General features: G+C 40.6%; 1 protein-coding gene across 1 annotated transcript in view; it reads left to right on the top strand.

The window, feature by feature from the left end:
• LOC101881667 (glypican-5-like) overlaps positions 1-16,759 on the top strand; it is a 333,120-nt gene that overhangs the window by 16,733 nt on the left and 299,628 nt on the right. Inside the window, exon 2 of the mRNA XM_034063862.1 lies at positions 1,024-1,185. Within this exon, the coding sequence (XP_033919753.1) occupies positions 1,024-1,185 (162 nt within the window). The remainder of the gene's footprint in view (positions 1-1,023; positions 1,186-16,759) is intronic.

Genomic DNA, 16,759 nt, shown 5'->3' with positions numbered 1-16,759 from the left:
CACTTTGGTTTTGACCTTTTCGACATAAATTAGCTGCTCTTTCAAATTAGAGATGTTGTAAACTGGAAACAACGTTTTCAAGTCAATCTAGCAAGGAAAATTATATGCAAGTCCTCCTTGCAGTTCTGGTCTGAATGAGCTGTTGACCTGGAGCTGGCCCTGAGCAGAGCTTGGTGGTTTGGATGTTTCTCTACTGTTTTTTTTCCATGTGCTTTCTTGTACCCTCTTGTTTTTCATCATCAGCTATACGTGGTACCTTGCTCTGTGTTAACCTGCAAGTCCAGATGCTTGTCTATCTGGAATTCTGTAAAGCCTTTGTCACAGTCCCCCACAAAATCCTTCTATCTGAATTGGAGAGAGATGGATTTGATGTGTGGACTGTCCAGTGGATGAGAAATTGGCTGGATGGTTGCACCCAGAGGGTAGTGGTCAGTGGCTCAATATCTGAATGGACACCTGTGACAGGTGGCATCCTTCAGGGGTCCATACTGGGATCAGTACTGTTTAGTATCTGCATCAACAACATAGCCAGTGGATTGAGTGTGCCCTCAGCAAGTTTACAGATGACACGAAGCTAGGTGATGCAGTTGACGTTCCTGAGAGACAGGAAGCCATCCTTATTGTCTTATTTAAGACATTTCAGTTCTTTTTATTATTTTTATTTTGTGTTTGTGTGTGTGTGTGTGTGAGAGAGAGAGAGAGAGAGAGCTGCTTAGGAGTTAAAAGATTTCTGAGAGACTTTCTCTAGTGTGAGAGGTGAGCAGGTGGTTCCTCAGGGCACTACGCAGGTGAATATAAATCCTAATTTGAGACATGGTTTTCCCTCAGATTCAAGTTATGATGCTCTTAGGACAAGGAGGACAGTGCAAATGTTGGCCCCTTTGAATGTGCATCTTTTGGGATTCTGCTGTGTCTTTGACTGTGTTCTAAACATGTTGGTTGTTTTTACATGGAGCAATATATATTTTTATGGGGTAGGTTGAAAGGTTTTCTAATTGCAGGGTTTTTCTTGTTTGCTTTCAGAGTCAGATTTACAGATCTGTCAACACAGAGCACCAACTTGCTGCACGAAAAAAATGGAAGAAAGCTACCAGGCAGCTGTTCGAAGGGAGAGGACTCAAAATATCCAGGCACTGAACTTTGAACTGAAGTACATGATTGTTGGTCACATCACAGCTTTTCAAGGTAGGAACTTTTGAGGTGCTGCAGTTCTATGAGTAGTTTATAAAAGTATCCTCTGCAATCAAAACGAAAACTCTTTGTTTCTCAGGCATTGCATGCTGTACTTACTGGCATATGGGTTTACTTCCCTGTTCTTTGATCCTGCTGTTTGGATGGCACTTAATCTTGACTGGTATTTTAAGCATCTGCCTACGTCTAATTTGAAACAGATTTAAGCTTAGACCTTATTCCTGGGATCATTTTAAAAAAGACTGGTGTGGATTTTTTCAAAAAAGATTGGTGTGGATTTTTTCAAGGCGTTTTCAAATGTCATTCAGGTACCTGATGGTTGGTTGTGTGTTTTGATATTTTCTTATGTTGCCAAACCATTTATAGGCGTAAATGAAAATGCATTTGTTTGTTGAAGCTGAAGAATAAGTGCCCTAACTGATGTGTCAAATGAGAACATAGATGTCTCTTCATGTCAAGATGTTTTGCTACCGGCAGGTGACATGAAGAGTGATCTGTTTTCAAGAATTATGGCATGAAGGAACCAGTGTTGTGAAAGCCTTTTCTTATAACTCTTACCGTTCTCAAAGCTACCTAGCCCTAACAGGTTGATGTAGGTCTATGTAGTTTCTTCATGCAAATGGTTATTGTATTACGAAAGGGAGAAGATGTTTGGGTAGCATTGTGCACTCTACAGTGGTGAGCACTGGAGACTTTTGCTCCAGAAAGGCATTTCAGCATAGGCTGTAATCTCCATATATAGAAGAGTTGAGTAATTACAGCAATTACTGAGCGATGAATCCAGCTTACTGACTTCTGTGGGCCTAATTATGTGCTTAGTTTTAACTCAGTGCTTTGCTATGTTTAGTGCTGAGCACCCTCATGCAGTGAGTTTTGAAAACAAGGCAGTAGTTATTAAAATACAAAGTGTTGAGGTCTGTATGACTCAGGCCATTGTTACAAGGCAAGTTTTATCACAGGAGTTGTTTTGTCCTGTTTCTTTCATTTGAGTGAAAATACTATGAATAAAAGATGTGGAACTAGATGATATTAAGGTCCTTTCCAACCCTAACCATTCTGTGATTCTATGTGATTGACAAGAAGTGATTGTACAAGTCCAAAAGAGATGTGTAAGGGCAAGATAAAAATTGGCTTCTGGTTTTAGTTGTTCACCTCTTTCCTTTGTTTTCACCAATGAGTGAGAAATGGCATTTAGTTTATTTCGCAATTAATTTCTGTAATTTTCTTTATATCCGCATGATCAAAAACTTAGATTGGAGGGCACTTTAGAGGAGCACTGCAATGAAAGCGTAACTGTTGGTGCTATAAAATGCTGGTAGGTTATTCAAGCAATCTTTCAGTACTATGATTGAATAAAGATAAGGTCAGAATAGATTAACCTACCAGCCCTTTTAGGTCAAGCCTGCAGCTTTATTGTCCATTGCTGATGAAGCCTTTTGATGGCATGAAAGAAGTAGTTGGACATTTCACACAGTTTAAATTTACAAGCATTTTCTGGAAGTGGGTAAATAGCTTGTTTGTTGTTACTTGTTATGGCTGGCCTTCTGTCTGCATCAAGTTGGAGCACTTGAAAAATGGAACTTTTCTCTCTTGCACTGGGAGCTGCTTTTGTTCTTTGCTTTTCTCCCAGGTGTCAGTGAAAAGCCTCTTATCTTGTGCTCTATAAACATGATGTTGCTAAGAGTAGTACTGTGTGAGACATTTACTAGAGGGAAGATCTTTGCCTGAAATTAACTCTGCCCTTTCAGTCTGCTTTGGTTTATTGCTGTTTTGAATGATAAAGTGTGACCGTGCCAGAAGCACATTTCAAGTCTGAGAAAAGAAATATCCTTATTTTAGTAGCTTTCTGGTGCATTTCAGGTTTTCTGTTTCTTGGAGCAGTGAAAACTGGCTCATACTTGCTAAAAAAAGATAGGCAATTTATCCATTTGTAATGGTGTTTACTTGCACAATTTTCATGCACAATTTACCTTCTCTTATATATACACATTTTTAGTACTGTTAGTATAGTCAAACCAAAGCAGTAGTTATCTTTGCTCCCTACTGCTGAGGAAAAGAAATCTTAACTGTTTTTTTATTTATTTTTAGTAGACAATACTGTTAGTATTACACCCATACTGATGGAGTAATTTTCAAGACTTAATGTATATAGTACAAGAAATGGATTTTTCGGACTCCAGTTTTGAGAACATAGTGATGGGAATGAAATTTCAGTGGGAAGAGAGCAACATTTATGGAGTAGGGAACAGAGAGAATGTTTTAAGTTCTCATCCCCTTATATTCTTTCATGGAAGCCAAAGGACACTTACCTGAGTACTTGCAGTTAGGTACCACAGGTATTAAAAGGAAAGAGCTTTCTTATCTGAGTAGGAGTTTTAAGTTTGGTTAAACAGTCACCCTGTACCACCTGGCATACTACAATTGACTGTGGGTGTTTTGTTCTTAAAGAGGTTTTGTTTATTTGGGTTTTTTTTCTTTTATAAATGAAAATGTTCTTGAAGTAGCTTTGCTCACAGCTGAAACAGGGCAATTTTCACATGTGCTGGATGTAGTTGTGCAAAATAATCAGTCTGTAAGACTTGATTAAATATACCACAGCCTTGCTATATTTAAGCTAATGCCCAATCCATACATATAGACAACCTTAGCACTAGAGGTTTATTCCCCTTTCAAAGTTGCCAATAATAACAGCCCAGTCCTTGCTCAAACACTTGATGAATCGAGCTTCTGCATGGATATATTTTGCCTGAACTACTGTCTCCAGTGCTGTTGCTGCCTGGTTTGAGTAGGAAGAGGCACACTGGCATCAGATGCAAGCCCTAAGATTCCCTGTCCATTAGTAACAGGGCAAGAGAAGGGGAACGAGGGAGGAATGAAAGGGGCAGCTCACTGCTTGGGAAGCATGTTATCAGAATCAGCTCCTGAAAATTCTACACTGTCAACAAATCTTTGGGGTGTTTGGCATGGCAAATATAACCATGCCCCAGGGGCAGGGTTTCATGGAAACTGCTGGATTCACTTTCTCTTAGTGTTTTGGTCTATGGTATAGCCTGAAAGTATTAGTCACTCTACAGATGTTCTAGAAATTACTGTTCCAGAAGGAGGGAAAGGCAAGGTGGAGTAAATGGATGAGATGTGTAAGCATGCCAGAATGCAACAGGAATAGCATAGCAGAGGAGAATGTGCCTGTTGTAATCATCCCAGTATGTCACCCTATGGCTCTTCACAAGTGGCTTTGGTTTTAGATGCATTTTGGAACGGGTCTATTTGTCCCATCCAAAAATTTGCCATTCAGAAATGTCTCTGCTCCTGAGATGCATGGCTGCAGCCTGAAATGCCCAGCAGAACCATTGAAATGAAGGCTCAAATAGGTTGCTTTCATTTTGTAACTCACTTTGCCCTTTGGTAACCAGAAGTTTCTCCTTTGAAGTTACTGGTTTATTTGTCCCAAACTTTTTCAGGCTTGCATGTGTACAGATGTATTGGTTTAACTTAGATTTATGCCTGTAATCATACTACATGTTACTTGGCACAGTCATCCTTCTGTTACTCACCCCCTCTCAATTTCTTCATGCAGTCCCTGAGCTCTTCAGGGACACTTCCAAGCAAGGCAACTGCTTCATTGTTAGTGGATTAAGAGTGGGGTGGGTGTGCAGCCTGAAAGTTGCTGTCAGAAGAGGTATCAATAGTCTGAGGGGAAAGCTTTGTTGTGGGCAGACAGCAGTGAGAAACCTGGCCTCCCTTTTCTGTGTCCTTTATGGAGTGCTAACAGGTGCTGTATAAGCACCCACAGAATGCTTGGCTCTGCTTCTGTCATCTTATGCTGAGGCTAATTTGAGGTAATGAAAACCTAAACACTGGTAATTTATTTGTTCTGTTGATGGTCTCTGCAGAGAGGCAGAACTAGATAGTTTGAAATCTACATCACATTTCAGTCACCAAATTAGCAAGTATGGAAGATAGAGTGAAAGGCTTTGTTTGAGCTAAGCAGTTGGAGAAAAACCAATTACTCTTCTTTGCTGCACTTTTTGATTTTACAGCAGGCAGTAGGCATTGTTTACTCACAGCCTCTGAAGAGAAAGCTCATGAATGAAAGCATGTTGGTCATAAAGCAATAATTTTGTGGTGTTTCTCTGAAATCCCATTCATTTAACCTTGGGGGGGGGGGGGAGTGTGGGGTGTGGGGTGTGTGTTGAATAGCAGGGCCAGATGCTCATATATTTTCCCAGCTATAGATCAGCTTTGTAGCACTCTCTTCCTCTTGCTCCTAACTCAAAAGTTTTGGCAAAGCTGTACTTATGTTCCACTTTATATGGAACGGGGAGATGTTGAGAAAGCTCCTTGCTTCTATTTCTGATAACTGGGGTTACAGTGCTATTGCTGTGTGCACACATTGTTTTGTCCTGTTATTTATCATCTGATCCAAGCAAGCAACTGGGAAGGATGTGACTGGTACAAGGCAGAGGAGGTGACCTAACTTGTAGCAGTTATGGGACTTCCAAATATTAGTAAAATGACTGAAAATTAATGCCCAATTTATCCCAAAAGTCCTTAGGCACAAAGGTTTTGATCTGGCACTCTCCTTGGTGAATACAAATGGTCGTCTGGTTTCTGTGGATCTTGGGATGGATAGCTTTAGTGTGTTTAGTAATCAACTGACCTGACCATCCCCAGAAAGAAGTAATACAGTACACTGACACTCAGAGCTAGATGGAGTCAAAACCATTCTCTAATTTGGCTGAGTTGCAGTGTTGCTGACACTTTGACTGAATTTCAGAATATCAGCCTGAAATAGGCGTGTCTGCTTAATGTGTCGAAATGCAATGAAATCCACAAAACAAAAAAGTCTTGGCTGGAGAAGTGTACTCTGGTTTGTAGTTAACTACTATATGAAGTGTAGTCACAATGCCGGAGATGGATGCAGTCCAAAATCAATGAGCTATTTAAAAAGGAAAAAGCCAACCATCACCAACTGAAACCTGCCAACCACCTCCACCACCAATGCCTCTGGTTTCCTTTATTTACTGCTGGATCACAGAAATGCGGGAGTGTTGTTTTTCTAAATAGCTTTTTTGTAGTACTTGTACTAGTTGGTCTTTTGTTCAGCCAAATTGCTACCTACCCCTTTTCACTTGTATAACCCTGCTAAGCAGAGGTTTGTACTCTGCTGAACTTAGACTGGAAAGCTGGCTGAGGTTGTATAATTTGTTTTTTTTTGGCTCAATGTAAAAATGACTCCCTACAGAGAGATAGAAGAGAGGGGCTCAATTAAAGTATTTCTGTCCACCTTCTGCATACTACTCATTCCTATTCCAATGCACAAAATGATCTGTTTTCTAGCTGGAGTGAAAGTATGCAACCCAAGGGAGTTTGGAATATTCCTTTCTAGCTGTAGCCTTGCACATGTGAGCTGCACACACACAGATTAGTGCTGTCTGTGTTGTGTGGGGTGCTAGGTGGGTGAAGTCTGTCCTCACCCTGCCTTTTAGCTGCTGTTCTCTGCTGAAATGTAAACATAGCTCTTTATAGGGTACTTTGTTTCCATATATCTCAATCTCTTTTGGAAGAGACTTCCCTGTGGGTGCCTTGGTACTAGACATAGATACAGTGAGGTACAGGTGAGGCACATGGTACCACAGGAAGAGATAAGATTGCAACTTAGTTAATCTTTGTGACATCTTCTGTTCTGTCTATAAAGTGTTTGTGATTTCTAGAGGTCTTGGAGGGGATAAGAGTTCTGCCTGACTGTAGTCTTGTGCAGCTTTTGCTGCGAGATGTTCCTTTTGTCTTTGATCTTGGCAGGGTTGGGTTACTTTGCCCTGACTGTAAACCTGGTCAGTGTTTCAGGGCAGAATAAGGAAGAGGTATTCTGCATCAATATTTTGGTGATTAGATTCCTCATTTCTGTTTTGGTGCTACCTCCTTCAGAGGAAGGAATTCCTCTGGTTTGCAATCCACTGTAAACTAGTTTATGGTGGGTGGAAGCAATGGAAGCCAGAGTCCATTGGGAAAAAGTAGCCTGTATGAGTGAGAAACTTATGTGCTATAGTGGTGAAGCATTACCCCTGTGGGAAATATTTTTCTGATTCTGCCACCCTGTTGTTAACCTCTTCATTTGTGCCATCTCTGTTGGTAAGATATCAGGAGCTACCATGTGTTCCCCATGCTGCACACAGGTGTGTCTGATCAGGTGAGGCAGCAGGGCCACCAAACATAACATTGTCCAGTGGCCAGTAAATGATCAGGGAACTAGGACAGAGATGGAAACACACTTCCTTTTTATTCCCCGGTTCCCTGGAGAAGGATGGTTCACAGGCTGTCTGAGTCAAGGCTAAGAAGCGCACTTTATTCCATGGTAACAATATCCATTGTTGGACCCACAACCCATTAATGCCTCTTTCACTGGATTATCTTTCGACTATCACAAAGAAAGTGGCCATGATGACCACATGCTGACTGTGATTTCATTATGTGTCAGGTTGCTTGCATTAAGCATTCTACTACTAATTTCCCTTTTGTCACTTTATTTTTAAGTTTTATTGTTTCAAGGTACAGCTACTGCCAGTATAATGATTCATCTTCTGTATACCATGTATAGTTTTAGAGCCCAAGGCTTTGCTAAGACTTCAGTCTTTGCATGTAGGGTGAGGGAAGGAGTGTTACGTTCTCTTTTGTTAATTGTCCTTTTCTCAGAAAAATATAAAAGTGATAGCTTGCAATGTCATATCCTTTTGCCTTTTATCTTCTGAATGTGCGAAATCAAAAGAAAATGTTGGTCATGTGCCAGGGACTGTGAGTAAATATTAGCAATACATTGTAAAAGGTGATTGTTGAATTCATTGTGCAGCTTGTGTGTCTTAGGTCTCTAAACGTTTCCAATGGTGTTGAGGTATTCTTCTTTTGGCTGAAAGACTATTTGTGATCCTTTGGAACAATACCTGATCAGAAGTTGGCTGTACGCTTTTGTCAAGATTCTAGGTTCAGATTGACTTGTCATTTGGGCAGCTTGTTAGGAAGGAGAAATTTAGTCTTTAACACAGGAAAAATCCAAGGGAGGGATAGTGGAATAAATCCCACTCTCTCATCAGAAAATTCTGATGACTTTATGCTTTCAAAATCACAAATTCAGGTGGAAAATCTAATGAAAACTTGGGAAGACCACTTCTAGCCATGGAATGTAATGAACTGTCTTGCAAACTTTATCTAGTAGGAAGATCATGTCCATAGATATCTCTGTAGGGTAACTAACGCTAGTGAATATATTGCTGATATTGGATTTATCCTTAAACATAGGAAAGCCTTATATAATCTCATTTATTACACTGAAATGACCTTATAACAATCTGCAATTGACAGTGACACTGTAGAGCCGCCAGTACTGTGAGTAGGTCAGTGTTATCAGAGTTCCTGCACATTCTATGCAGGTTTGATTTGTGAAACAGTGTGCAGTTCTTTTTCAAGAATGCAATATACATAACTGTGCTTGTGGATAACTGGAGGACATTGGTCTTAACGGAAGTTTATATTGGTAATCATTATATGTTTATGAGCATCAATTTTTTTGACTTGCTGCTAGAATTATTGTGCTACACAGAAGTGTTATATTGTTTAGCTATCTTGGTTGCTTTTAGAAATTATTAAATATAGATTTTCATATGATTGCTTGGCCCAAGGCATTAAAGGGTGGTATAATTCCATGTGAAGTGGGAAGAGAAATATATGTTAAATACACTTAAAAGGAAACAGCAAGTCATCTAGGTAAGATATCATGCATTTAGACTTTATAGTCACCATGTAAACTTGTTTCCTGGCCTTGTCTAGCTGTTGCTGTCATTTGAAACCTAGAATGTAAGCAATTTGGGGCAGGGACAGTTCTTCATTATCTATTTATAACTGTGGTTCATGCAGTGTGGGTAGGGCATATTGGTGCTAGAACAAGACATCTAATGAGCACGCACATCATGTGTTGGATCATCTTCTATCTCTGTGTTCCTATTTCAATTGTCCTCATAAGGATCTTTTCCTTCCTCTTTGTTCTTGCCAGTGCCTTCACAGGCTCCTTACCATATCTCCTGAGTATAAAAGCATGGTGTAAGTGTAGCCCAATAAATCAGTAATAAGTTAGTCCAGATAGAAATAAAACACAGAGCTGGAGAGGAGGAGTTCACTCCTAAAAAAAAAAAAAAGGAAAATAAAGAAAAACCTGCAAAGCCAAGTGAGCAAATGGATCTGAGGGCTTGACTACCTGGGGAGCCTTTAACACAGGTGCTCTTGAGAGGGCAACATTTTTGTGGCAGGGTTTCTGGAATCTCATTTCGTGCCCTTTCTTCTGGAGTTACACAATTGATTCACAATTGTGTTGTGAAGTTTCTGAGGTCTCCTTAAAGTGGGCAGAAGGTTCTTCTGACGTGGCATCTCCATACAGGAAGCATTACTGCTTCTTCCCTAATGACATGAAGTCCCTCAGCCTAGTGGCTCCACTGCAGTTGTGTGAATACTTCAAAACATCTAATGAAATTAAGTTATTCTCAGTGAAATAAAGTCCAAGTTCTGACTTGCCTTAAGCTGATCTGACATTTTGGAGGGGGTAAGAGAGAAAGGGTGAAAACCCCAAACCAGTACCTAAAGGGGTCTACAGGAAATCTAGAGAGGGGCTTTTGACAAGGGCAGGTAAAGATGAGGTGTTATTTCAGTAATTCAACTTTTAATTGCATATCCTTTTCTGCCAAAAATTATTGATTGTTTAAATGTCCTCTTGTTTTATCAGCCCTTTTATTGTGAAATTGAAAATAGGAAAGACATTATGTTAGGCCATTTCTAGGTGCAAAATCTGTTATTTGAGCAAGGGTATAGGTACAGTAACATTGAAACTGTTAGGCAATTCAATAAATGCAGGAGAAAAAATGTTGGAGATAAAGTTTTGATAATGCAATGGAAGCAATGTTCTAACAATGTAATACAAAAGGACTGATCTACAGGAAATTCCTTCCTTGTTTCTCACTTCAGAAAGATGATTGAGCAAGACTGACAAGGTTAAAAGAGCAGATATCTCGAAGCAAGTATATTCAGGAGAAAACAATCAGTCCAAACCTCAGCCCCATGCCACAGTAATGATAGTGTGGCACTTGTTTGCTCTCTGCTCTCATCTGCCAACTTTCATGGATAAAATGAATTTTACTCAGAAAATGAAGTGTGAATTGGCATTAAGAAATATACTTCCATTATTTTCTTACCTTATTTTAGGAAGAAAATGTGGAATGTCTTAGATTCTTCTGATTTTATTTTTTTTCCCCCGGAGATATCAATTCATCTCCATTATGCAGATGTATTTTGCTTTTTACTTTTAAAGCAGTTTGTATATATGCCTTTTAGTAATGCTGTGTGACATAATGCATTATTGATCTAAACTGTTAAGTGTGTGTAGTTGTGAAAAGAGGATAAAATAATTTTTTTTCCTTCCATTTCTGTTAACAGAAGATGAATTATTGCAGTTGCTGTCATGTGGGGTATTATATTTATGGGCTAGGACATCATTGTGCTGTATATAAAACCCTAAGAAAATATGCCAGTGCCAGGATGATGACTGTATTACTGTAACATGAGAGACAGCAGAACATAGACAGATGGAGGGTGTATAAATGCAATAGGTTCATATTTTTCAGTGTAAGAGATAGCAGTCTTAGTGTTTACAAACACATTTGTAATGTTGGGATTGTTAGATCAGATTTCAGAGTTTCTGTGCTTCATCTTAGTTCAAAATTTGCTTGTTCCTCTAGAATGTAATTGTTTCCCAGGTGCCCCCACAGTTGGAGGGCGTTGTGGTTGAAGTGGATGGGCTTTGAGGATAGTTTAGGTTAGAGCTGTATTCCAGGGATGTGGAAGTGTTGGAGAGAGTCAATGGAGATGCTGCGAGGGCTGAAGCACCTCTGCTATGGAGATAGGTTAGGAGAGGTGGGTTTTTCCAGCCTGGAGAAGAGAAAGCTCCTGTGAGACCTTAGAGCAGCTTCTAGTGCTTAAAGGGCCCAAGAAGAAAGCTGTAGAGGAGCTTTTGACAAGGATCTGTAGTGACAGGACAAGGGAGAATGGCTTTAACCGCACAGAGATTGCGAGGGGAAGTTTGACAGAGATTGACCAGAGAAGCTGTGGCTGCCCCATCCCTGGCAGTGTTCAAGGTCAGGTTGGACACAGGGGCTTGGAGCAATCTGCTCTAGTGGAAGATGTCCCTGCTCATTGTCAGAGTTCTGGAACTGGGTGAGCTTTAAGGTCCCTTCCAACCCAAACCATTCTATGGTTCTATGACAGTCATTGTGATGACAGCAGAGTCTAACCAGCATGGAACATGCATCCTTCACATCACCAGCACCACCTGAAACTCATGCTTGAAAACAATGCCTTCTGTACAGGGCAAAGAAATTATGGGATGTTATTTCATTCTTATATGTAGCCTAAGTACATTAGGCCACAACAACATTACATCAATTTGCAACATTTTCAACTTCTCCCAGTTGTGTGGGCCATTATTTTGTCTGCAGTGTTACAGTGGTTTATACTTACTGGGCAACCTGACAATTATGGCCTTCATTTGATCCTTCTTTTTGTATTGCTGTGAAGTCTGGGTCATACATCCTGGAGCAAAGGTGCAGACCCAAGGCAGAAAGCAGTCAGAGGAGAAAATAGCATGAAGTGATAACTCAGTCTTCATGTATATAACCTTCTTTCAGTACTGTTTGGGATAATTAAGGAGTTGATCTGTGTACTGGAAGTAAAATAAATTCTAGTGATTCAGAAGTGCTCTTTTGAAAAGTTCCTATTGAGGCCATTGTATCCTGCAGTTACTGTAAGGATTTATATATAAGATGATTTTCACACATGTGGGCTCTGTCTCTGAGTATCAAGCTACTGAGTAGCAATGGCAGATGTTATGAGGTAGATAAACTACCAGTGTGGGACAGAGTAGCTCTTGCCAAGATGAATGTTGTATTGTACCTGAAATCCTAGGAATGAGAAATGGTCTCCCCTGATTAAAATTTATTTATATCGTCTCTACAAAGCTGAATGTTTGGCCTTGGCTTTGGTCCAGAAGCAGTTAAAATCCCTGGTAATCTTTCCACTGATTTAATTGAGCTTGGACCCTGGCTCCAAGAATAGAATTACAATGCCAAAGAGAAGGGGAGGCTTCTCTTTCTCAAGTGAGGATTACTTTATTTGGATGTGCTATGGAATATATTGCTAAGTGGCAAATGAATGAACCCCGATTGGTATGAGCCAGCTCAAAACCACTACCGAACAACCTCCTCCTGGCAATCTGTGATGTAGCTCACAAATATGGATTCTTGTGAGGAGGATCATATATTGTCTTGTGCTGGGGGGGGCGGGGGGGGGGGGGCAGTAGGAAATCAGAAAGTGCCAAAAGAATGTACAAGATGTTTGTACTTAATTTGTTTTCATATATACACATAAACATACATATGTGTATGTATGTATACACATATACAGAGAGAGGCAGGCACATGATTTTTTTTCATTTGGATTTATTTAATAATACTATTTATGGGGGCTGAGTCCAGCAGAAGAACTAAATATATAAAGCCCCAAAATCCAGTGTAGTAATTTTTTTTTTGTTGAAAACAAATAATTTTATGATGTTTTAATAACTTACATGCTAAATATAGCTGATAAAATACTCTTTTGTAATCCCCCCCTTCCCCCCAAATTCTAAGTCTGTGGTGATCAGACACACCTTCCTTACTGCTTCTGTATTTGGTAGCAACATTTGGAAAAGCTGGAGGAAGAGGAGCAATACTTTGATATTCAAATGCACAGAGTAAATTCTGTGCATCTATTCATTCAAATAGTATGAGGGGAGGTGACATACTTTGTTTCACTGGATTTGCCATTGTAGTTGGCAGGAAAATAGAAAATTTTATAGTCAGAGCCCTTCAGGGTTCTGTGGCTAAAGAAGAACTTCTGTATCTAAAACATTCCCCCCAGCTGTATTAATTCATCTAATAACAGATGCTATCTTTCCCTAATAACCTTTCATTTTCCATAATCCTCAGTCTGCCATCCTTACAGCAAAGCTGTTGTTGTTCAAGATCAGGTTTATTTTGAGACATTTATGGCTGTCGTACAGCAACACACCTGATATCAAGCTAACCCAGCAGAGCATACGACTCAGGCATGCTCTCAGCTCTGAAACTTCACTAAAATAAGTCTGAGAGCTGTGGGCACTGGTTGAAGATGGAAGCAGAATCAGCCTGCTGATAGGGAGCTCTCTGGGAGTGGATGCTGAGGTTCAGTCATTCTTTCTTGCAGACTGTAGCTGATGTCACATGCCAAGGTTCATTTGGTAGTACACAGCTACCATTTCTTCTGAGTGTAGTGTTAACTTCAGAGTGCATTGTAGTTTCTTAATGAATCAGGTACATTTTCATTTGGAGAATAGGAAATGTCACTGCAGTGCTTTAAAACAGAATTTGTTTATTTTTCCTTATCTAGACACTTTCTAACGGGATATGAGGTTTGCTACCTTCTGTGTTTCAGTTCTTCACAAATAACTTCAATATTCCTCTCCCCCTTTTTTTTTTTCCTAAGTATATTCAGTAGGTTTCAGAGACAAGGTTAACCTCAATACTGATTTTTGCTATTGCAAAAAGGAATACTTAAGGATTCAAGACAATAGGGACAAAAGTAAAAACTCTGTGAAAAGAAGTGTCTTCACATCTACACGCTGTCTGCTCAGAAATAATGTTCTGAGGAATAGCAAAGGTGAAATAAGCCCAGGGATGGCACAGCTTCAAGGAAAACGCAAAGAACTAATGAAGGCTTCTGAAACTTCTTAGTCATCTCTCTGTCTGCAAATTGATTCTCCGATTCTCCTCTTAGCTACTTGAAGACAAGTGACTCCAGTGAAAGCTTTTGAGTTACATTAGGTATAACTAGTGTAAATTACAGCAGCATGAGACCCACAGTGCTTTATATTGTGATGGCAGAGACAAATCTTATCTAAAGATTCCTGGTTCTGTAGTGGATGAAACGTTCATATTCCTGTCATCACTCAAGGCGATAGTTTTATCTAATTTTATAATCTGTCTGAACAGAAACTTTTGAGGCTATAAACATTATTTAAGGATGTGCTTTCTTGCATTTCTGAAACCACCATCAAGGTCTTTTCTTCAAGCAGGCATCTTTTCCTATAGGCCTGGTTTTGATCTTGCCCTTTGACTGATGAGTTTTGTAGCAATTTTTAGTGACTTTTCATTTAAAGATCAAATAGAAAATAAAAAATATTTAAAGATCAAATAAAACTGGGATACTAAAAGCAAAAAGCAGGCTTACAGTTACCCCTACTTCCAACCCTCCCACTCTTCCCACTGAAAAAGTGAAACACACCTTTTGGGATTGCTGTCTTTTCAAGCACCACCAGAATACGTGCTGTGTTTGGTGCAGCGCAGGGTCCTATTTAAGCAGGGGTTCTGAATACACTCTTGCAGTGGATGAGGTGGCTAGGTGTTGTGGTTTAAGCCCAACTGGTAACTCAGAACCACTCAGCTGCTCTCTCCCTCCCCCGCCTCTTTCCTCCCCCTGCTCTTGGAGGGATGGGGAGGACAATTGAAAGAGTGTAACTCCCATGACTTGAGATTAGAACAGTCCAGTAACTCAGGTATAACACAAATCACTGCTGCTACCACCAATAATAATAATAATGATAAGGGAAATAACAAGGAAAGAGAATACAACCACTCACCACCCACTGATCACTACCCAGCTCAACCTGAGCAGTGATCCCAGCTGCTTGGTTTCTGTACCTTCTAGTTCATGACCGTTGGCCCCATTGTCCCAGCATCGGAGCAACCAGGTGATGATGTGTTCCTCTGGTTGATGGGTAAAATCTTTTTGCATATTCCGTAGCTCGGTTGAGGTCTGGAGTCAAGAAGTCACCTCTTCTTCCTCTGGTTCACGTGCATACTAATAACTCCTGGTCAGATGCTGCCCCTGGTGGTGAATGCATTGTTTCTTCATCTTGCTTCATCTTTCTTGCCTCTTTTTTGCTTTTCCCATTGAGTACAAGGGCAACCAATATTGGCACAAATTAGTCCTCTGATTTAGCTGCAGTCATTATCACTGTGGTCAGAGTGGCTGCAGTATCTGTTTTTGGGGTTTGGGTAGCTGCTGTACTTGTCGCTGGGGCTGGTGTAGCTGCTGTGCTTGGAGCTGGAGTAGCTGTGCTTGGAGCTGGAGTAGCTGTGCTGTCTACAGTCGGAGTCTGAGTAGCTGCTGTACTTGTCACTGGGGTTAATGTAGCTGGTGTGCTTGGAGCTCGAGTAGCTGTGCTGTCTGTTGCTTTGCCATCAGATCCAGGGACATTTATTTCCTTTTGAATGTGCTGGAGGGTGTTGAACAGGGTTCTGTAAGCATAGGCCAAGCCCCAGCATGTTGCCATGATTTGTCCATCTCTGATATGACAGGGATGACAACACACTTCATTTAAGTGTTTTGCTAATTTTTCTGGATTTTGCACTTGTTCAGTGGTGACATTCCAAAGTGCTGGAGGGTCCCACTGGCCTAGATACTTGCCCATACTATGCCACACACCTTGCCACTCATGGCTGCCCGGCCTCAGGGAAATCTCTTGGTCCTCTTATATGATCGTCTAATCCTAGACAAGACCCAAATCCTGACTCTGCTTAACTCTTGAGATCAGATGAAATGGTCATGGGTAAAATACGCTCTGTATGCGTGCCAACATGGTGATCACCATCACAATCAGCAGGCAGGTCTCAAGGGTACCTAAAAGCCATTCAAAACCTGCAGAACTCTCAAATGATGCTGTAAAGGGTCTGGTGGGTGTGCTAGGAAGGGAAACGAATGTCTCCTTCACAGGTTGACCACCACAGGAGGGGGGAAAAAAGATGTGTAATTGCTAAACACTTCTATTGTATACCTCCCAAAGTATAGAGGTGGTGACCACACTGGGAATGCAAGCCAGATCAATTTCATGTTCAATGATTCTATTGTATTACAACTCATTACCATAAAGTATAATGAAACAAGAACCTTAGCCCAAGGCCCCCAGCTGGTGAACACTAACCCAGAAAATGCTGGCTGTAAGTAAGGTACGACATGCTGAAAATGTGAGATCAAGAGCAACAACTGTGAGAGCCAAAAAATCAGCATTGTGAGGAGTGACTATTAATCCAAAACAAGGAATGCTTATCACACATACAATTAGACACATTGTGATCAGATCTGTCATTATCTCAACCCTTCATGCCCCACGCTGGGCGCCAAAAAGAACTGTCGTGGTTTAAACCCAGCTGGTAACTCAGAGCCACGCAGCTGCCCTCTCACTTTCCCCTGCCCTTTCAGATGAGATCGGACATTTTTAGGGTGGTGTGGCCGTAGGCTAAGGATGAGAGAGGCAGTTCCCTCTGTTAGTGTAGTATCCAAGCATTTTTTCTTGCATGAAGTGCTGGAGAGCCACACATAACTGCATTCAGGCCAGGGAAGAGGTTGCAAATACATTTACTTTTCTTTTAATATCCTTTCTTGAAAGAAAAGCTGAATC

Source organism: Melopsittacus undulatus, chromosome 6, assembly GCF_012275295.1.
Source record: "Melopsittacus undulatus isolate bMelUnd1 chromosome 6, bMelUnd1.mat.Z, whole genome shotgun sequence".
Lineage (NCBI taxonomy): Eukaryota > Metazoa > Chordata > Aves > Psittaciformes > Psittaculidae > Melopsittacus > Melopsittacus undulatus.
Note: the sequence above shows the minus strand (reverse complement) of the source record. Positions and strands in the feature narration are given on the sequence as shown.